The sequence below is a fragment of the Heptranchias perlo genome, chromosome 1, assembly GCF_035084215.1.
Source record: "Heptranchias perlo isolate sHepPer1 chromosome 1, sHepPer1.hap1, whole genome shotgun sequence".
Lineage (NCBI taxonomy): Eukaryota > Metazoa > Chordata > Chondrichthyes > Hexanchiformes > Hexanchidae > Heptranchias > Heptranchias perlo.
In genome coordinates, this window is record NC_090325.1 from 13,433,042 (window position 1) to 13,455,908 (window position 22,867).

At 44.5% G+C, this 22,867-nt stretch overlaps 1 protein-coding gene across 1 annotated transcript in view; it reads left to right on the forward strand.

Annotated features, from left to right (window-relative positions):
• The first annotated feature begins 2,252 nt into the window (after positions 1-2,252).
• ky (kyphoscoliosis peptidase) overlaps positions 2,253-22,867 on the forward strand; it is a 39,182-nt gene continuing 18,567 nt past the window's right edge. The window contains exons 1-4 of the mRNA XM_067986732.1: positions 2,253-2,384; positions 8,513-9,265; positions 15,730-15,844; positions 21,912-22,029. Of these exons, the coding sequence (XP_067842833.1) occupies positions 2,370-2,384; positions 8,513-9,265; positions 15,730-15,844; positions 21,912-22,029 (1,001 nt within the window). The 5' untranslated portion in view covers positions 2,253-2,369. The remainder of the gene's footprint in view (positions 2,385-8,512; positions 9,266-15,729; positions 15,845-21,911; positions 22,030-22,867) is intronic.

Here is a 22,867-nt window from a genome sequence, read left to right on the forward strand (position 1 = left end):
TCTAATTTTCTGGGCAATTGCAAGAGTTTGTATTTCAAGTCTCTCTTGTGCTAGTATTGAACCATCAAAACCTTTTTTAAAAATTTGTTCTTGAGATGTGGGCAACTAGGCAATATTTATTGCCCATTCCTATTGGCCCCGAGTTACATGTTGTGACATTGGTCACCACCGGCGTACTGTGGCTGCAGTGTGTACTATCTACAGGATGTACTGCAGCAACTCACCAAGGCTTCTTCGACAGCACCTCCCAAACCTGCGACCTCTACCACCTAGAAGGACAAGGGCAGCAGGCACATGGGAACACCACCACCTCCAAGTTGTCTACCAAGTCACACACCATCCCGACTTGGACATATATCGGCTGTTCCTTCATGATCGCTGGGTCAAAATCCTGAAGACTCCCTGCCTAACATCACTGTGGAAGCACCTTCACCATATGGACTGCAGCGGTTCAAGAAGTCCCACCACCACCTTCTCAAGGGCAATTAGGGATGGGCAATAAATGCCGGCCTCGCCAGTGACGCCCAAATGAATTTTTAAAAATGTAGGCCAGACTGGTTAGCAGTGGCAGGTTCTCTACCCTGAAGGGCACTAATGAACAAGTTGGGTTTTTACGACAACCTGAGAATTCATGGTTATTTTTTCTGTTGCCAGCTGCAGGTATTGACTCCTTCTGGGAGTTGGTCCCACGAGTACTGGCAGTTCCCTGGTACCTCGGACAAGTGGTCATCCATTACGTGTGAGTGTCGGTGGAACCTTCAAGGGTAAGGACAGCGTCCTCAAAAAAAACACCCACAGAAAATACTCAGCAGATCCATCAGCATCTGATGAAGGGCACCCGAAACATCATAGCCTGTCTTTCAAACGCTGACCGCCCTGCTGTCTATTTCCAGTATGTTCTGCTTCTATTTCAGATTTCCAGCAAGTGCAACTTTTACTTTTCTATTCTAACATCACCCATCAGCCACATACATCCACTTTCCAGTGGGGATAGCGAATGGGAGTGGGAATACTACCTCATTTTGATCTCCCTGGTCCAGGGACACTGAGGTCAACTAGATCGGCGAACTCATCGCCAGAGATCGAAGCCAGACCGTCCCGCTGTATTTGACTCGGTATCGCACTGGGCACTGTACTTATCTGCTAACCGATCAGGGAAAGCTAATTGTGAGGATTTAAAGTGTGCTTTTTTTTTAACATATATTGTCTGCGTAATTAATAATGAATATCTACAAGGCCCATTGCATTATTGATGCTGAACGTAAACAGCAGCTGAGGAAGATTCCCGACCTGCTCTATCCGGGATCCACTGTTCAATCTGCGCTCGCTCAAGATAAGAGGTCGGCCATTTAGGACCGAGATGAGGAAAAATTTCTTCACTCAGAGGGTTGTGAATCTTTGGAATTCTCTACCCCAGAGGGCTGTGGATGCTCAGTCGTTGAATATATTCAAGATTGAGATCGATAGATTTTTGGACACTAGGGGAATCAAGGGATATGGGGATAGGGCGGGAAAGTGGGGTTGAAATCGAGGATCAGCCATGATCTTATGGCAGAGCAGGCTCGAGGGGCCGTATAGCCTACTCCTGACCTATTTCTTATGTTCTTATTCAGAGGAGAAATAGGTCTCGTTGGTCACCAAAGAACTCACTGCAAAATATGAGATGATTTTCTGGCTCTCTCCTCCGATATCGAAGGATGAACGACAAATAGGTGAAAAGAGAAGTTATCCCAAGGATTTCCATCTACCTCGTGAAATTTTCTGCAGCCGAATGGATTTTTGTCTTTGCCCCGACCCCCCACAAACCCGCCTCCCCCCTCCCCCCACTCCCATCCCCTCTCAAGGAGGAGCCATCAAAGCAAGGGTTTAGTTTATAGAATAAAAAGGACCCTGGATACAGTGTCAGCCGACCATTGACAGAGGCTATTTACACCAGGGGGTGGCCTTTCAGCACCATAATTAGTATCATTGTTGCTACTTTCTTGCGCTCAAAGCCATTGCGAGGTTTAAAAGTCTTATCCCCACAGTGATATAACACGTAGGGTTCAACAAAAGTTCAGTCAAACCGTCCAAACACTTTGGGCATTCAGATCAGTGGAAAGTTCGTATTCCACTATCTTGTCCTTTGGTCTATTTTAAGACCTGTCACCAAGCAGCAGGGGTGGCTGCTCAAATCCCAGAGACCAAACTCGGGAGCTTGAGTATAAAACAAGGCAGTAGATCTGGCATTGGAGCAGGCGCAGAGCAACACAAAGAGCTCGCTTGGTCGATGGTCTTTTTAATGACTGTATATGTAACATCTACGAGGTATCTGTTGAGTGCACAGCATTATTTGTGACTTCTACTGGATCCTCACTACCGGATCTCCCATGGCTTTGTTCACGGTAGGTCGGAGGATGCAATACTTTATTAGGACGGGAGCATTCCACTATAAACCGCACAATGTATTATTCTGCTGCTAATGCGCTGCTGTGCACAGCTTTATGTGTTCCTTTAAGACAGCAATGTATAATTGTTGTATCTTTACGGGTGAATTAGAGGCTAATTGTTCTGAGCGTCTGATAATACTTTTGTCAATTTAAAGGTCAAACTGGCTTACCTATTTTTCAAAAAATATGGCTCCCTAGGTAAATGAAAAGGAATTCTCTACTGGTTGGGAACCTTGTGCATTGGATATGACTGACTTTATGCAAATATTTTTGAAAGTGAGACATAGAAATTTGCATGTGTGATGGTGTGACACCTGAACTGCGACAGTTGAAACTTTTCCATGTAGATTTGTATTATGAAAAGATGTTGCAGACGGTACCTAGAAATCCGAGGGGGAATTTTAATTCCCAGGAGCCCCACCGGGCACCGGCAGTGGGAGGTCTGGCCAGTTTTAACATGTTGCATTCCGCTGGCCAGATGCCACCCTGAAACGGCGGAGAGAGCCAGTTGGTCGGCTGCTGACAGTTAAAAATTGGGTGGTCTGGAGGCCGCTCACTGGGAGTCAGGTGAGTCTCGGGAGCGGAGAGGGGGCGGGGGGGGGGGGGTGGTGGAGGGAGAGCGGGTGGTGGAGGGGGGCGTCAGTGGAATCCCAGACTTTCCTTCTTTGGGTCCCAAAGAGGACTCCTGCTCCTCCTGGCCCTACAAAGTTTAAAACTGACCTGATAGGGCCTCTTCCTCTTTTGGACCAGGTTTCACTGAGCGGAGCAGCCTAGGTGGGCTCACATGGTGGTTAAAAGGCCATTGGGGTCCAATTTGCATAAAAGTATGAGGCTCCCGCCTGATTCAGGCGTACACCTCGGCGTGGGAGGAAGGAAAGACTGAAGAAAGTAGGAGCTCCATAGTTGAAATCACCGCAGGGCGTGAACGGGAAATTGACCCCCTCCATTTTAACTCCGCTCCGCCCGCTTTCCGCTGGCTAGGGAAAGGGTAGGGGCGAGTAAAAAGTCTCCATATATATTTTCTTAAATTGAGACCTCCGTATTTCTAACTTACCAGTAAAGTCAGATGCTGTACAAGATGTGTGGCTTCATAATCCTCGCTCTAGTATTGATTATCTCCATGCCCAAACTGTATGAACCCCCTTTGAACTGGCAGCAAGAGAGACTACCAGATTAGCGGTTCTTGTCAGGCTGGTTTCGGGTTTGTTCACCTCCTAACATACAACACTCACATTTTTTTCAACCACTAGCATGCAATCTGACCTGCTGTTGAAGAACATGTAACGACGAGAAAGTTCCTAGCCACTGTCTACTTTTTTTTTTTAAAAAAGGAATCTAGGTGAGGGCAGGGTCCATAGCCCAGAACACCATAAAAGATCAAGAGAATAGGTAGGAAGATGGGATAAATCAGAAAATAGTGCTTCGGTTATACCAGGCTTAGGCTTTGAAAGCCTGCAGAATGTAGGGGGAAGGAAAGACTGAAGGAGGTAAGAGCCCCACAGGTCCTGGAAAAGGATGAGTTAGAACGGGAGACAGCCCAAAGAGTCTTAATTGTGACACAGTGAGGGTGCCGTAAAATGGTGCAATTCAGAGGACCAGTGACCATTGCGCTATTGATATGTCGGAGTACGAGCAATTGCCCAGGAAAGGGGAATCCCAATCTCTACCGTCATGTGAACCTCGTTCTTCGCTTCAGCAAAGGAAGCAGGTCAGAGGTGCACAGAACAGTCACCGTACAGGATTTAAAATTAAACCCTTTTGTGGTATCCTTAGATACGGGGGTGGTGCCAGAGGACTGGAGAATTGCAAATGTTACACCCTTGTTCAAAAAAGGGTGTAAAGATAAACCCAGCAACTATAGGCCAGACAGTTTAACCACAGTGGTGAGGAAACTTTTAGCAATGATAATCCAGGATAGAATTAACAGTCACTTGGACAAGTGTGGATTGATTAGAGAAAGCCAGCACGGATTTGTTAAAGGCAAATCATGTTTAACTAACTTGATAGAGCTTTTTGATGAGGTAACAGAGAGGGTTGATGAGGGCAATGCGGTTGATGTGGTGTATATGGACTTCCAAAAGGCGTTTGATAAAGTGCCGCATGGTAGGCTTATCATCAAAATTGAAGCCGATGGAATAAAGGGGGCAGTAGCAACATGAATACAAAATTGGCTAAGTCACAGGAAACAGAGAGTAGTGGTGAATGGTTGTTTTTCAGACTGGAGGAAGGTATACAGTGGTGTTCCTCAGGGGTCGGTACTAGGACCACTGCTTTTCTTGATCTATATTAATGACTTGGACTTGGGTGTACAGGGCACAATTTCCAAATTTGCAGATGACACAAAACTTGAAATGTAGTGAACAGTGAGGAGGAGAGTGATAGACTTCAAGGGGATATAAACAGGCTGGTGGCATGGGCGGACACAAGGCAGATGAAATTTAACGCAGAAAAATGCGAGGTGATACATTTCGGTAGGAAGAAGAAGGAGAGGCAATAAAAACTAGAGGGCACTATTCTAGAAGGGGTACAGGAACAGAGAGATCTGGGGGTTAATGTGCACAAATCGTTGAAGGTGGCAGGGCAGGTTGAGAAAGCGGTTAAAAAAGCATACAGGATCCTGGGCTTTATAAATAGAAGCATAGAGTACAAAAGCAAGGAGGTTATATTGAACCTTTATAAAACACTGGTTCGGTCACAACTGGAGTATTGTGTCCATTTCTGGGCACCGCACTTTAGGAAAGATGTGAAGGCCTTAGAAAGAGTGCAGAAAAGATTTATTAGAATGATTCCAGGGATGAGGGACTTTAGTTACGTGGATAGACTGGAGAAGCTGGGGTTGTTCTCCTTGGAACAAAGAAGGTTGAGAGAAGATTTGATAGAGGTATTCAAAATCATGAAGGGTCTAGACAGAGTAGATAGAGAGAAACTGTTCCCATTGGCGGAAGGGTCAAGAACCAGAGGACATAGATTTAAGGTGATTGGCAAAAGAACCAAAGGTGACATGAGAAAAAACTTTTTTACACAGCGAGTGGTTAGGATCCGGAATGCACTGCCTGAGGGAGTGGTGGAGGCAGATTCAATCATGGTCTTCAAAAGGGAACTGGATAAGTACTAGAAAGGAAAAATTTGCAGGGCTACAGGGAAAGGACCGGGGAGTGGGACTAGCTGGATTGCTCTTGCACGGAGCGGCACTCGATGGGCCGAATGGCCTGGTGAGTATAGTTGACCTTCCAGTCTTGTATTAAACTGTAAAGTCTCCAGATTGTCATTAGCTCACTGAGAGTCATTACGTGGGCTACTTTATATTTTCTTTCAAAGCACTGCAATGGGATTTAGGGAGTGACCTGCAAGTTTGCACTACCAGCGTGACACTTGTGTCCTTGTGAAGGAATCAGCCAAGTTACTAATAATGCAACTTAACCCTCAGACTGCTACATAAGAACATAAGAAATAGGCGCAGGAGTAGGCCATATGGCCCCTCGACCCTGCTCCGCCATTCAATAAGATCATGGCTGATCTTCTGACCTCAACTCTACTTTCCCCATATGTCTTGAATCTCCCAGAGTCCAAAAATCTATCGAGAGCCCCAATTGGTCTTTGCCGGTGTTTTTGCTCCATACGAGCCTCCTCCTTCCCTACTTCATCTCACCCTATCACCATATCCTTCTATTCCTTTCTCCCTCGTGTGTTTATCTAGCTTCCCCTTAAATGCATCTACTATTCGCTTCAACTACTCCTTGTGGTAGCCAGTTCCACATTCTCACCACTTTCTGAGTTTCTCCTGAATTCCTTATTGGATTTATTAGTGACTATCTTATATTTATGACCATTAGTTTTGGACTCCCCCACAAGTGGAAACATCTTCTCTACATCTACCCTATCAAACCCCTTCAGAATCTTAAAGACCTCTATCAGGTCACCCCTCAGTCTTTTTTCTAGAGAAAAGAGCTCCAGCTTCTTCAGTCTTTCCTGATAGTTATAACCTCTCAGTTCTGATATCATCATTGAAAATCTTTTTTGCACTTTCCCCAAAGCTTTGATATCCTTTTTGTAATATGGAGACCAGAACTCTGCACAGTATTCTAAGTGTGGTCCAACCAAGGTTTTACATAGAAATACATTACATAGAATTTACAACACAGAAACAGGCTACTCGGCCAACTGTCTCTGCCGGTGTTTATGCTCAACACAAGCCTCCTCCCTCCCTACTTCATCTAACCCAATCAGAATATCCTTCTATTCCTTTCTCCCTCACATACTTATCAAGCTTCCCCTTAAATGCATCTATGCTATTCATTTATGGTAGCGAATTCCACATTCTAACCATGATGTGGAGATGCCGGTGATGGACTGGGGTTGACAATTGTAAACAATTTTACAACACCAAGTTATAGTCCAGCAATTTTATTTTAAATTCACAAGCTTTCGGAGGCTTCCTCCTTCGTCAGGTAAATGTTCAGGAGCTCCTTGAAGTCTACGCATTTATACATCACAGAGCAATACATGGTGTTTACAGACTGCCCCTGCAACTGCCCGTTGCCAAGGCAATCACCGTGTTCAGACAGAGAGGTGTCACCTGCAGAACCCCCGAATACACATTCAACAAAAAAACAAACAGGAAAAAAAAACAGAGAGAGGCAGAAACATCCGGAAGGCAGAGAAAGCCAGCAAATGACCCATTATATTAAAAACAGATAACATTTGTTCACTGGTGGGGTAACGTGTAGCGTGACATGAACCCAAGATCCCGGTTGAGGCCGTCCTCATGGGTGCGGAACTTGGCTATCAATTTCTGCTCGACGATTTTGCGTTGTCGTGTGTCACGGTGATTGCCTTGGCAACGGGCAGTTGCAGGGGCAGTCTGTAAACACCATGTATTGTTCTGTGATGTATAAATGCGTAGACTTCAAGGAGCTCCTGAACATTTACCTGACGAAGGAGGAAGCCTCCGAAAGCTTGTGAATTTAAAATAAAATTGCTGGACTATAACTTGGTGTTGTAAAATTGTTTACAACATTCTAACCACTCTCTGAGTCAAGAAGCTTCTCATGAATTCCTTATTGGATTTATTAGTGACTATCTTATATTTATGGCCCCAAGTTCCATATAAGTTTAACATAACTTCTCTGCTTTTGAATTCTATTCCTCTAGAAGTTATGGTGGGAGATCAGGAGGATACTCTGGAAATTGTACCCCACTATCATTACAGTAATCTGCTCAAATGTCAGAATTAGCTGTATTGCCATAAACATTAATATTAATCTATGAAAATAAACACTCAAGAACAACTTTCATCAAACCAAAAAGTAACTAGTTTACCCTTGCTCTTTCTGCCAACCCTTTCCCCTCTATTTGTTCTGTGCCCTTTTTCAATTTTAAACTTAATATTATTATTTTTCTAACTAATGCACTCTATTCTACATATTCTAATTTTTTTGTCTCTTTCCCCATCTCAGACTTTCTGTAAGATGTTTTTTTCCTGGCCCAGAGGCCAAATTTCAGGCTTATTCCCAGCACCCTGCCAATGTAGCTGGAGAATGGACAAGACTGACCTCAAGTGGCGGGCTATCTGTGTTTACTTGACTGTTGGGGAAATACTAGGCCTCTGCTCTATACGTTCCCATAACGCTACAGTAATCCAGGCTGGTGTTCCAGTACAATGCTGAGGCAATACTGCATTGTTGGAGCTACCATCCTTCAGAGCGAGACCTTAAAACCAGGCCCCATCCATCAGTGGTTCTGTTGAGTGTTAAGGATCACGTAACACTATTCAAAGAAGAGCAAGAAGCTCTTCTCATGTTCTGGTCAACATTCATCTTTCAACCATCACTTATAACTGACTAACTGATCATTCATCTTAATGCAGGTTTGTGGAACCTTGCTGAGTGCAAAATGGCCGCTGCATTTTCCTACATAACAACAATCATTGCACTTCAAAATAATTCAATGAATGTGAAGATCGTTGAGATGTTTCTGAGACCATTGCTTTATATTTCAGGTTTTTCTTGCTTTCGTTTTAGTAAAAATATACACTTTCTTTGGCTTTTTCCACACTACAGAAGTTTTCTTATTTCTTTCCACAGGTCTTAGTTGGGAACAGTGAGATGGTTTGTGGAAACACTGCACGTCTGGTGATGGCTGGAGAGCTCTCTGGCAATACAAACTCAAATACCAATACCAACAGCAACAACAACAACAACAACACCGAGACCATTGGAGAACAGGGGACCGCCAGAAAAAACAATGACAGCCAGTGTCAGAGCAATCAGAAATATTCCAAAACCTCTAACAGAAACTACAAAGCAATCAACAGTCGCAACACAAATCCCAAGTGCTTCTATGAAGCATCCTCTGACAATTCTTCAGAAAGAATGAATATCAAAGAGAATGGACATCAGATTATTCAGAAGAGAGGCTGCTGGGGCAATGGAAGTTTTATTAGAAGCTGCAGAGAAGCTCCAAGCACTCAGGAGAGTTCTTGTTCCAAAAGATTACACTCTGTCAGAGAAATGTTTGAGTTTTGGGAGCTTAAACAATCTGAGAGAACAGAGAGCACGTCCAATCAGAATTTATCCCAAAAAAGCGACTTTTCTGACAGGGTGCAATCCTACAAATTGATCAAAAAGTCGCGCAGTGAGGTGTCCTCAGATCATGTGATACGGAAGGATTTTTACTCGCAAGTTAGTGGTTCCAACGTTGATGAGAATGAGGTGCATGAAGACAAGCTTAATTGTACAAGAGCCATCAGCAGGCAGGGAAGACAAAGAAGAGACCTCTTTTCAGATTCAGGGGTCTTCTTTCAAATAGATAGGCATGTCCTCCATGTGAACCAGCAGGTAGGTGAATTACAAGAGGCATGTTCAATTTTTGAGTTGGACAAATAATAACAGACAAAATCATTCTGTTCAGACCTTACACATGAAACATTGTTATATGGGGATGGAATGGTGATGTGGGTTATAACCTTGAGTTTCACCTTTGAGACCTGGGCTCAAGTGAAAATCTCTTCTCTCTGCATGTAAAATGAATTCGGATAGTCGTGAACCCATGGGGCAAAACTGCTTACAAACTGTCACGATTAATTGGCAATCTCGTGCAGAGACTCCACAAGGATGAGTGGTGTTAGAAAAGGAAATATTCAGTCCACACATTGGGTGGAAAGAATCATTTAAATCCGAGTCACTGACATTATTCACTTTGTTGACCAAAACATTAACAGACAGGAATAAATGTTAAAAATAAAATAAAAAATCTACCTTTGATATCAGGCCAAAAAACAATGGCAAGAATATAAGACTCTGTGTAGCTGCTTCGAGTGAGAAGAGAAAGGATCTAAAATTTCAACAGCTTGCATTTATGTAACATTCTTATGAATAAGAACATCCTGGAGCACTTGGCTAAGGGAAGAGGAGGACCTCAAGCAAAGGAGAGGAAGGGATTGAGGAAGAGAGGGAACTGAAGCTACGACTGAAGGATGATTCTGAAGAAAGAGAGAAAGCAAGGCAAAGAGATTTGGGGAGAGAGCTACAAAGAGTAAGGGGATAATAGGACGAAATCATGGTTAAACTATATAGTATTCTGGTCAGACTATATCTGAAGCAGTTGTGGGGTGTAGAATGAGGACCCATCAACACAAGATTAGATGAAGGAGATTTAGAACAGAGAGCAAGGGAAATTTCTTTACATGGTTTTAGGATTTTTCCATTTTCAGGGTTAGTGCTTGAGGTAAAAACTATTTCAACATTTTAACATTAGACTGGATAGGTGGCAGAAGGGAAAGGGGATTATGAGAACGGGGTGGGTAAATGTGCATTACGAATATTTTCTCATGAGGAAGTTAATTGCTGACATGGACTGGTTGGGCTAAATGGCCTGTTTCCCTGCCGTAACGACTATGAATTTTTGCATCCAGTTCTGATCAGAAGACACAAGGCAGGCTTTCAAACACTAGAGCCAATATAGAGAAGAGAAAGAATGGAGAAAACGTGGGCTTGAAGGAGGCGACTGAGATGGGCCCAGAGGTGTATAAATTAGTAAAGTGCATAGAAAAGCTAAATCTGTAATGTAAATTCAAATAAACCAGAACAGTGAGACACAGGTTCAAATTAACAAATGGCTAATGTCAAGAAGTTCTTCACATAAAGAGTGATCAACAAGTGGAATGAATGTCCAAATAGGGTGGGGTAGGGTAAGCACAAACTGGAATGATTTAAGGATGAATTTGATGCTATGATATAGCAATGTCTGGAGCAACGTTGGGCTGAATAGCTTTCCTCATCCAGTATTGATATTCTGATCTCCATAGGAACACAGGAACATAGGAACAGGAGTAGGCCATTCAGCCCCTCATGCTTGCTCCGCCATTTGATAAGATCATGGCTGATCTGTGATCTAACTCCATATACCTGCCTTTGGTCCATATCCCTTAATACCTTTGGTTGCCAAAAAGCTATCTATCTCAGATTTAAATTTAGCAATTGAGCTAGTATCAATTGCTGTTTGTGGAAGAGAGTTCCAAACTTCTACCACCCTTTGTGTGTACAAATGTTTTCTAATCTCACTCCTGAAAGGTCTGGCTCTAATTTTTAGGCTGTGCCCCCTACTCCTAGAATCCCCAACCAGTGGAAATAGTTTCTCTCTATCCACCCTATCTGTTCCCCTTAATATCTTATAAACTTCGATCAGATCACCCCTTAACCTTCGAAACTCAAGAGAATACAACCCCAATTTGTGTAATCTCTCCTCGTAACTTAACCCTTGAAGTCCGGGTATCATTCTAGTAAACCTACGCTGCACTCCCTCCAAGGCCAATATGTCCTCCCAAAGGTGCGGTGCCCAGAACTGTTCAAGTACTCCAGATGCGGTCTAACCAGGGTTTTGTATAGCTGCAGCATAACTTCTGCCCCCTTGTACTCTAGTCCTTTAGATATAAAGGCCAACATTCCATTTGCCGTCTTGATTATTTTCTGCACCTCTTCATGACACTTCAATGATCTATGTACCTGAACCCCTAAGTCCCTTTGGACATCCATTGTTTTTAACTTTTTACCATTTAGAAAGTACCCTGTTCTATCCTTTTTTGATCCAAAGTGGATGACCTCACATTTGTCTACATTGAATTCCATTTGCCATAGTTTTGCACATTCACCTAATCTATCAATATCGCTTTGTAATTTTATGTTTTCATCTACACTGCTTACAATGCCACAAATCTTTATGTCATCGGCAAACTTAGATATGAGACTTTCTATGCCTTCATCTAAGTCGTTAATAAATATTGTGAATAATTGAAGCCCCAAGACAGATCCCTGCGGGACTCCACTAGTCACATCCTGCCAATGTGAGTACCTACCCATTATCCCTACTCTCTGTCGCCTTTCACTCAGCCAACTTCCTAACCAAGTCCGTACTTTTCCCTCAATTTCATGGGCTTCTATCTTAGCTCACAGTCTCTTATGTGAGACCTTATCAAATGCCTTCTGGAAGTCCATATAAATAACATCCATTGACATTGCCCTGTCCACTACTTTAGTCACCTCTTCAAAAAATTCAATCAGGTTTGTCAGGCACGACCTACCTTTCACAAATCCATGCTGGCTCTCTCTGATTAACTGAAAATTCTCGAGGTGTTCAGTCACCCTATCCTTAATTATAGACTCCAGCATTTTCCCCACAACAGATGTTAGGCTAACTGGTCTATAATTCCCCGGTTTCCCTCTCTCTCCTTTCTTAAAAAGCAGAGTGACATGTGCAATTTTCCAATCTAGAGGGACAGTTCCTGAATCTAGAGAACTTTGAAAGATTATAGTTAGGGCATCTGCAATGTGCTCACCACTTCCTTTAAAACCCTGGGATGGAAACCATCTGGTCCTGGGGATTTGTCACTCTTCAGTGCTATTATTTTCTTCATTACTGTTGCTTTACTTATGTTAATTTTATTGAGTCCCTGTTCCCGATTCAGTATTAGTTTTCTTGGGATTTCCGGCATGCTATCCTCTTTTGCTACTGTAAATACTGACGCAAAGTAATCGTTCAACATGTCCGCCATTTCCCCATTGTCAATGACAATATCCCCACTTTCAGTTTTTAAGGGGCCAACACTGCTCCTGACCACCCTCTTTTTCCTAATGTAACTATAAAAGTTCTTCGAATTGGTTTTGATATCCGTTGCAAGTTTCTTTTCATACTCTCTTTTTGTAGCTCTTACTATCTGTTTTGTGACCCTTTGTTGATCTTTGTATCTTTCCCATTCGCCAGGATCTGTGCCATTTTTTGCCTTTTTGTATGCCCTTTCTTTATGTCTTATATTGTCCCTTACCTCTTTCGTTGTCCATGGCTGCTTTTTTGGGCAAGTAGAGTTCTTGCCCCTCAGGGGTATAAACTGATTCTGTATCACGTTAAATTTTTCTTTAAACATTTCCCACTGATCATCAGTCTTTTTACCCATTAACAGATTTGCCCAGTTTACTGTGGACAGTCTCTGTCTCATCCCATTGAAGTCGGCCTTACCCAAGTCTAGAATCTTAGCAGCTGATTCACTTTTTTCCCTTTCAAACACTAAATTGAACTCAATCATGTTATGATCGCTATTGGATAGATGTTCACGTACAGTTAAGCCGTTAACTAAATCTGGTTCATTACTCATTACTAAATCTAGTATGGCTTGCCACCTTGTTGCCTCTAGGACATACTGCTGCAGAAAACTATCCCGGACACACTCAAGAAATTCACTACCTTTCTGACAGTTGCTAGTCTGCTTTTCCCAATCTATGTGAAGGTTAAAGTCCCCCATTAAGACCACTATGCCTTTCTTATACGCTTGTCTAATCTCTGCATTTATACATTCTAGCACTTCAGAGTTGCTGCCAGGGGTTCTATACACAACTCCCACTATAGTCTTAGATCCTTTCCTATTTCTCAATTCAACCCATAAGGTCTCTGTTGGCTGCTTACTTCTCGTTATATCCTCTTTTATCATTGAAGTGATTTCATCTCTAATCATCAAGGCTACTCCTCCCCCTCTTCCATTTTCCCTATCTCTCCTGTAGACCTTATAACCCGATATATTTAGTTCCCAATCCTGACCATCCTGCAGCCATGTCTCAGTAATAGCTATCATGTCATACCCTCCAATTTGAATTTGAACCTGTCGTTCATTTAATTTATTCCTTATACTCCGTGCATTTGTATATAGAACTCTTAGTTGGGCCACACACCCTAGCCTGACCTTCAGTTTTGATGCTGGGTTAATCGCCTTACACCTTCTAGTTTTCACTTTATCTGTAGTGTCTAAAGTACACTTTCTTTCTGCTGCTCTACGCTTTTCCCTTTCAATTGTTCTTGAACAACTGTTTGTACTATTTGTATTGTAAATTTCCCCTGGGTCTTCCCCTCTCTTGCTGCTCTCAACTTTACTCCCTTCTGACTCCCCGCTCAGGTTCCCATCCCCCTGCCACTCTAGTTTAAACCTTCCCCAACAGCACTAGCAAACACCCCCGCGAGGACATTGGTCCCGGTCCTGCTCGGGTGTAACCCGTCCCGCTTGTACAGGTCCCACCTTCCCCAGAACCAGTCCCAATGTCCCAGGAATCTAAATCCCTCCCTCCTACACCATCCCTGCAGCCACGCATTCATCCAGTCTATTCTCCTATACTCACTAGCACGTGGCACAGGTAGTAATCCTGAGATCACTACCTTTGAAGTCCTGCTTTTTAATTTATCTCCTAACTCCTTGAATTTATCTTGCAGGACCTCATCCCTTTTTTTATCTATGTCGTTGGTACTGATATGGACCACGACTACTGGCTGTTCACCCTCCCCCTCCAGAATGTCCTGCAGCCGCTCCACAACATCCTTGACCCTAGCACCAGGGAGGCAACACACCATCCTGGAGTCACGTTTGCGGCCACAGAAACGCCTATCTGTTCCCCTTACAATTGAATCCCCTATCACTATAGCCCTGCCACTCTTCTTCCTCCCCTCCTGTGCAGCAGAGCCACCCGTGATGTCACGAACTTGGCTCTTGCTGCTTTCCCCTGATAAGCCATCTCCCCCAACAGTATCCAAAGCAGTTTATCTGTTTGAGAGGGAGATGGCCCCAGGGGACTCCTGCTCTCCCTATCTAGTCCTTTTACTCTGCCTGGCAGTCACCCATTTCCTTTCTGCCTGCGTAATCTTTACCTGCAGTGTAACCACCTCACTGAACGTGCTATCCACGATCGTCTCAGCATCACGGATGCTCCACAGTGAATCCAATGCGGTTAGCCAGTAGCTGCAGCTGGACACACTTCCTGCACACATGGTCGCCAGGAACACTGGTAGTGTCCATGACTTCCCACATAGTGCAGGAGGAGCATATCACAGGTGCGAGCTGTGCTGCCATGACTTGCCTTAGATTTACACTGCGTTCACCTCACAGACTCTCCTCCCGTTCTCGCTCTCTCCTTTTATACTGTGCTCACCTCTCGGACTCTCCTGCCTCACCTGTGACGTCGCACAGTAGTTTTCTCTTGTTGCAGGTCTGCTGCTGCTTTTATCCCCACTCTCAGTCTTCTGCCGCTCAGGTCCGCCGCTGCTCTGCGGAAAAAGTTAGGAAAAGCAAGGCAAAGCAGCACCTCCTTCCCCCACTCCACCAAATTGATAACTTTCCATTTTCTGTCGTTCCCCTGTTTGAACTTAGTGTTTCCACATCACATTGGTGAGGTGGTGCTCGGTGGAGTGAAGTAGCGCTCACATCACATTCATTAAAGTCTCAATTAAAAGATTCTGAAAAGAACTCCTAGGATTTCAGACATTTTATCGTTATCAATACCTATTAGTGCATTGTATAAGCAGTGCATTGCTGATTATTTGCTGTGCTCTTTTTGATAATCAATCTTGAAAATAAATTAAACCAGCAGTTTTAGCCTGAACAGTACGGTCTGTCAGAATGGAGTTTTTCACCTTTTTAAGTGGATAGGAGTCCATGGTGGGTTCAAAATACAGTGGAGGAAATATAATTGGCATTTCTTTGGCATGCCACTCCCATTCAACCTGTGTGTGCGGATGTGTGTTTCTGATCATTGGCGGTATGCATCTCTCTATGGAAACTGCATTTTACTACAAGCACAAGGAAAGATAGTGGGAAAGAGTCCAAACTGTAACAACAGGTGCAGATGAAGACGATCCCTTGTCCAATTTGATCTCATCCTTTCAGAATACCAACCCTACTGAAACATCTAACTGTTTCTTTGAGTCAAACGCCCTGGCCTTAATTAATAAATCACAGTTATTCTCAATAATCTTTAATTTCCTCCATCAGATTAAATCAGGCAGTGGATTGTCAGTGGAGAAGATTGTCCACCAGATCGTGGATGTAGCTCAGAATGAGTTGGAGAAAATTCGAGCCATTTGGATCTGGCTGTGCAACAATATAGGTTTGTTTTCATTCACACCCATTGATTTGATATTTATTAATGCTCTCTGCTTAAGTGGCCAAATTGTGATTTAATTTTTAATTTCAGTAAATTAGAGTGTACCTCATTATTGGTTAGGCCAGGAGTGTACAAACTTTTTGTTTTCATGTGCTGCCAAGGACAATTGGAGCTTTCAAGACTGAAATCGATCGTTTTTTGCTAGGTAAGGGTGTCGAGGGGTATGGAGCAAAGGCAGCTAAATGGAGTTGAGGTGCAGATCAGCCATGACCTGATTGAATGGCGGAGCAGGCTCGAGGGGCTGAATGACCGACTCCTGTTCCTAATGTTCCTATGGTGCAGGCCATACATAAAGCTGAAATCAATGTTCCCTTAATTTGCATGTATTGCAAGTTACAGAGGCCAACAAATCTCGGTGTTCTGGTATAGGATTTATTCACCAATGAGGTGAACCGGTGAGTGGAATATATCAGTGAAAATAGACAATGAGATCATAGAATCATAGAAAATTCACGGCACAGAAGGAGGCCCATCATGTCCGTGCCGGCCAAAAATGAGCCACCCAGCCTAATCCCACTTTCCAGCACTTGGTCCGTAGCCCTGCAGGTTACCCCACTTCAGGTGCACATCCAGGTACTTTTTAAATGAGTTGAGGTTTTCTGCCTCTGCCACCCTTTCAGGCAGTGAGTTCCAGACCCCCATCACCCTCTGGGTGAAAAAATTTCTCCTCAGCTCCCCTCGAATCGTTCTACCAATTACTTTAAATCTATGCCCCCTGGTTATTGACCTCTCTGCTAAGGGAAATATGTCATAGAGTCATAGAGTTATACAGCACGGATAGAGGCCCTTCGGCCCATCGTGTCCGCGCCGGCCATCAAGCCCTGTCTAATCTAATCCCATATTCCAGCATTTGGTCCGTAGCCTTGTATGCTATGGCATTTCAAGTGCTCATCCAAATGCTTCTTGAATGTTGTGAGGGTTCCTGCCTCCACAACCCTTTCAGGCAGTGAGTTCCAGACTCCAACCACCCTCTGGGTGAAAAAGTTCTTTCTCAAATCCCCTCTAAACCTCCCGCCTTTTACCTTGAATCTATGCCCCCTTGTTATAGAACCCTCAACGAAGGGAAAAAGCTCCTTAGTATCCATCCTATCTGTGCCCCTCATAATTTTGTACACCTCAATCATGTCCCCCCTCAGCCTCCTCTGCTCCAAGGAAAACAAACCCAATCTTCCCAGTCTCTCTTCATAGCTGAAGCGCTCCAGCCCTGGTAACATCCTGGTGAATCTCCTCTGCGCCCTCTCCAAAGCGATCACATCCTTCCTGTAGTGTGGCGACCAGAACTGCACACAGTACTCCAGCTGTGGCCTAACCAGTGTTTTATACAGCTCCATCATAACCTCCTTGCTCTTATATTCTATGCCTCGGCTAATAAAGGCAAGTATCCCATATGCCTTCTTTACCACCTTATCTACCAGTTCCGCCGCCTTCAGGGATCTGTGAACTTGCACACCAAGATCCCTCTGACCCTCTGTCTTGCCTAGGGTCCTCCCATTCATTGTGTATTCCCTTGCCTTGTTAGTCCCTCCAAAGTGCATCACCTCGCACTTTTCCGGGTTAAATTCCATTTGCTACTGTTCCGCCCATCTGACCAACCCATCTATATCGTCCTGCAGACTGAGGCTATCCTCCTCGCTATTTACCACCCTACCAATTTTTGTATCATCAGCGAACTTACTGATCATACCTTTTACATTCATATCCAAGTCATTAATGTAGACCACAAACAGCAAGGGACCCAGCACCGATCCCTGTGGTACCCCACTGGCCACAGGCTTCCAGTCACAAAAATAACCTTTGACCATCACCCTCTGCCTTCTGCCACTAAGCCAGTTTTGTATCCAAAGTGCCAAGGCACCCTGGATTCCATGGGCTCGTACCTTCTTGACCAGTCTCCTGTGCGGGACTTTATCGAAGGCCTTACTGAAATCCATGTATACCACATCCACTGCGTTACCCTCATCCACACGCCTAGTCACCCCCTCAAAAAATTCAATCAAATTAGTCAGACATGATCTTCCCGTGACAAAGCCATGTTGACTATCCCTGATTAATCCTTGCTTCTCCAAGTGGAGACTAATTTTGTCCTTCAGAATTTTTTCCAATAATTTTCCTACCACTGATGTTAGGCTCACTGGCCTGTAGTTCCCCGGTTTTTCCCTACTCCCCTTCTTGAATAATGGTACTACATTAGCGGTTCTCCAGTCCTCTGGCACATCCCCTGTGGCCAGAGAGGTTCTGAATATATGTGTTAGAGCCCCCGCAATCTCCTCCTTTGCCTCACACAGTAGCCTGGGATACATTTCGTCCGGGCCTGGGGATCTATCCATTTTTAGGCCTGCTAAAACCGCCAATACCTCCTCCCGCTCGATGTTAATATGTTCGAGTATATCACAGTCCCCCTGCCGTATTTCTATGTCTACATCGTCCTTCTCCATTGTGAAAACAGATGCAAAAAATTCATTTAGAACCCCTCCTACATCTGCCGGCTCCACACACAGATTGCCATTTTTGTCCCTAATGGGCCCTATTTTTTCCCTAGTTATCCTCTTACCCTTAATATACTTATAAAACATCTTAGGATTTTCCTTTATTTTGCTCGCCAGTGTTATTTCATGGCCCCTCCTTGATCTCCTAATTTCTTTTTTAAGTATCCCCCTCCACTTTTTGTACTCCTCTAGGGCTTCCTCCGTCTTTAGCCTTTTGTATCTGCCAAAAGCCCTCCTTTTTTTCCTAATCCATTCTCGTATATCCCCTGACATCCAAGGTTCCCTGGAGTTCTTGGAACCACCCTTGACCTTTACGGGAACATGTTGCCATTGTATGGTCTCAATCTCCCTTCTGAAAGACTCCCATTGCTCCGATGCGGATTTTCCTACAAGCAGCTGATCCCAGTCCATTTTGGCCAGATCCTGCCTTATCCTATTAAAATCGGCCTTCCCCCAATTTAGAACCTTTATTTCCGGCCCCTCCCTGTCCTTTTCCATGACCACCTTAAATCTCACCGAATTATGGTCACTGTCACCAAAGTGCTCACCTACTAGCACTTCTTCCACTTGGCCGGCCACATTCCCTAGAATTAGGTCCAGTACCGCCCCCTCTCTTGTAGGACTTTCTACATGCTGGCTCAAAAAGCTCTCCTGGATGCACGTTAAGAATTTTGTACCCTCTAAGCCTTTTACACTCTGAGTATCCCAGTTAATATTGGGGAAGTTGAAATCCCCCACTATTATTACCCTATTATTTGCACAATTTTCTGAGATTTGCCTACATATCTGTTCCTCTATCTCCCCCTGACTGTTTGGGGGCCTATAGTACATTCCCATCAAAGTGCTTGCCCCCTTTTTGTTTTTAAGCTCCACCCATATGGCCTCATTAGAGGAACCTGCTAATATATCATCCCTCCTTAAGGCAGTAATTGATTCTTTAATTAATATTGCGACCCCCCCTCCTCTTATACCTCCCCCTCTGTCTCGCCTGAAGATTCTGTACCCCGGAATATTGAGCTGCCAGTCTTGCCCCTCCCTCAACCATGTGTCTGTGACAGCAACAATATCATACTCCCATGTGTTTATCAACACCTTCAGTTCATCCACCTTATTCGCAAGACTCCTTGCATTAAAATAGATGCCATCCAGCCTTGCCCTTACATATTTGCCCTGTCTTCCAAGCTGACTTGTTTTTTTCTCTATATTTGGCTGCACATCACCCCCTATTGTAGCTCCACTCTGTATCCCATCCCCCTGCCAAGTTAGTTTAAACCCCCCCCAACAGTGCTAGCAAACCTCCCCGCAAGGATATTTGTCCCGCTCTGGTTCAGGTGCAACCCGTCCGACTTGTACAAGTCCCACCTTCCCCAGAAGCAGGCCCAGTGATCCAGGAAACTGAAACCCTCCCTCCTGCACCAACTCTTTAGCCACGCATTCATCTGTTCTATCCTCCTATTTCTATACTCACTAGCCCGTGGCACTGGGAGTAATCCAGAGATTACAACCTTTGAGGTCCTGCTCTTTAATCTGCTACCTAGCTCCCTAAATTCTTGATGCAGGACCTCATCTCCCTTCCTACCTATGTCGTTGGTCCCAATGTGGACCACGACCTCTGCCTGCTCACCCTCCCCCTTGAGAATGCCCTGTAGCCGCTCAGTGACATCCATGACCCTGGCACCAGGGAGGCAACAAACCATCCTGGAGTCACGTTTACGGCCACAGAAACGCCTGTCTGTTCCCCTTACGATAGAATCCCCTACCACTATAGCTCTTCCACTCTTTTTCTTCCCAGCCTGTGCAGCAGAGCTACCCCTGGTGCCAGGAAGTTGGCTGCTGCTGCCTTCCCCTGATAAGTCATCCCCCTCAACAATATCCAAAGCGGTATATTTGTTTGAGAGGGGGACGGCCACAGGGGACCCCTGCACTGCCTGCCTGCTCCTCTTACTCTGCCTGGTGGTCACCCAATTACTTCCTGCCTGTACAACCTTTACCTGCGGTGTGACCATCTCACTAAACGTGCTATCCACGACGTTCTCAGCATCGCGAATGCTCCTTAATGAATCCATCCGCAGCTCCAGTGCCGCAATGCGGTTTGTCAGTAGCTGCAGCTGGATACATTTCCCGCACACATGATCGTCAGGGACACCGGAAGGGTCCCTGATTTCCCACATAGAGCAGGAAGAGCATAACACGGGGCTGGGCTGTCCTGACATGACTTACCCTTTAACTAATTAATTCAAATTAAATGAATCCCACCAATTTCACTTCAATTAAAAGGTATACTCAAGGGCCCTTGCTGAACAGCAGTCCCCCACTACACAACAGAGACCAGAGAATCCACAAACTCTAACCTTAGACAAATTCAGCAGGAAAATACTCACCAGCCAATCACTTACCTCCTTCCTTGGTGACGTCCCACTTGGATTACTTTTTGCTTCTTATTTATCTTAGGTCCAGGAGTTAAGTCCCTCAGGCCTCCGCTGCTCCCTTTATCGACTCGCCGCTGCTCCCGCCGCTCCAACCAGGTCCGCTCCTCCTTCCTATCCACTCTATCGAGGCCCCTCATAATTTTGTACGCCTCAATTAAATCACCCCTCAGCCTCCTCAGTTCCAAAGAGAACAACCTCAGCCTATCCAATCTTTTCTCATCGCTAAAATTCTCCCGTCCTGGCACCATCCTCGTAAATCTCCTCTGTACCCTCCCTAGTGCAAATACATCCTTCCTGTAATGTGGTGACCAGAACTATACACAGTACTAACCAGTGTTTTATACCGTTCTAGCATAACCTCCCTGCTCTTATATTCTATGCCTCGGCTAATAAAGGAAAGTATTCCATATGCCTTCTTAACCACCTTATCTTCCTGTCCTGCAACCTTCAGGGATCTGTGGACATGCACTCCAAGTTCCTCTACACCTTTCAGTATCCTCCCATTTATTGTGTACTCCCTTGCCTTGTTTGCCCTCCCCAAATACATTACCTCACACTTCTCTGGATTGAAGTCCAAATCATTAATATATACTACAAAAAGCAAGGGACCTAGTACTGAGCCCTGTGGAACCCCACTGGAAACAGCCTTCCAGTCACAAAAACACCCGTCAACCATTACCCTTTGCTTCCTGCTACTGAGTCAATTTTGGATCCAACTTGCCACTCTCCCTTGGATCCAATCAGCTTGTACTTTTTTGACCAGTCTGCCATGTGGGACCTTGTCAAAAGCCTACATAGATGGTCTATGCTTCATGGGCTGGACTGCCAGGGCTCGTGGGCCACAAATGACCTAGGTTAGGCACATAGGGGGTAAAATTTTCTCCCACTTGTCTGCCGTCACTTTGACGGAAGAGCTGCAGAAACCCTGGAAGAATGGCATTTACGTTGTTTCTCCTGGGATTTCCGCGGCTTTTCCACCAAAGTTACAGTGGACGAGCGGGAGGACCCCCCTACTGAAATTTACCCCCTTTAGTGTAGTAGAATTACCACTGGTGAATCTTTGCCAACTCTGCCTGTTCTTTTTTTCTTCTCCAGAATACGACGTCTATGGATACTTGGGTTTATCAGAGAAGGTGCACACTCCTCAACAGGTGCTGAGGTCAGGGAAGGGTGTCTGTTCTGGGTACTCCAGCCTCTGCCAAGAAATGTGTAGGTAAGTCACCGATAATGCACATTTTAAATACACGTGGGCAAGACTTTTCACCATGGTTACCATTAAATAGGTGGCAGGGTACAGCTGATTCTGCTTGAGGGAGCATCTAAAACCATTAGAAATACCCGGTCTGTGCAGGTCTCAATCTCAGGTGTGCTGGTACTTGACCTCTGCTCATTAATCCAATCTGGAGGAGCCTTTAATTTTTCCAATGTAACCTTGAGAGAAAGATGAACTGAGTGTGTAACCTTTTGAAGCTACATTTCTTTGAGGCATGGAAATAGCATAAGAGAGGTGAAAATGCCCTCTTTTCAAAAGGGGAATTGTCGTGGGCGAAGGATTTCACAAGTTCAAAATTAATAAGCCTCAAGTGAGCCTGGAAAAAATCACTCTTTTCCTGTCATGTAACACTTACGTGGCGCGGCGTAAGAACATTTAATGATGTGTCGATTAAATCCTTCCAAAGGAAAGAGCTGGTCGGAAGTGAGATTGAAGCTTGTAGGGATAGGTACAGAGGGAGAGAATGAAACATTCACAGGACACAATGGTTCCTGTATTGCTGGGCCTGGCCATTGGGGCACAGTGTTGGGGGTGGGGGTCTGGTGGTGATGAAGGATCGTGGAGATGGGAGCATGGATTTTGGAGTTTTGTTAGATTACCTTTGAGAATCAAGGATTAATATAGAATTTTTTTCTCACAAAATTAAATGGATGAAGTAAAGTCCATGATAGGGTAGATTGTACATGGTGAGTGGAAATAGCTTGATGACCTTTTTTGACCTATGTTATCTTATGTCCTTATACTCTTAATCACTCTGAAAGAGTGGTAGTGGAGCAGC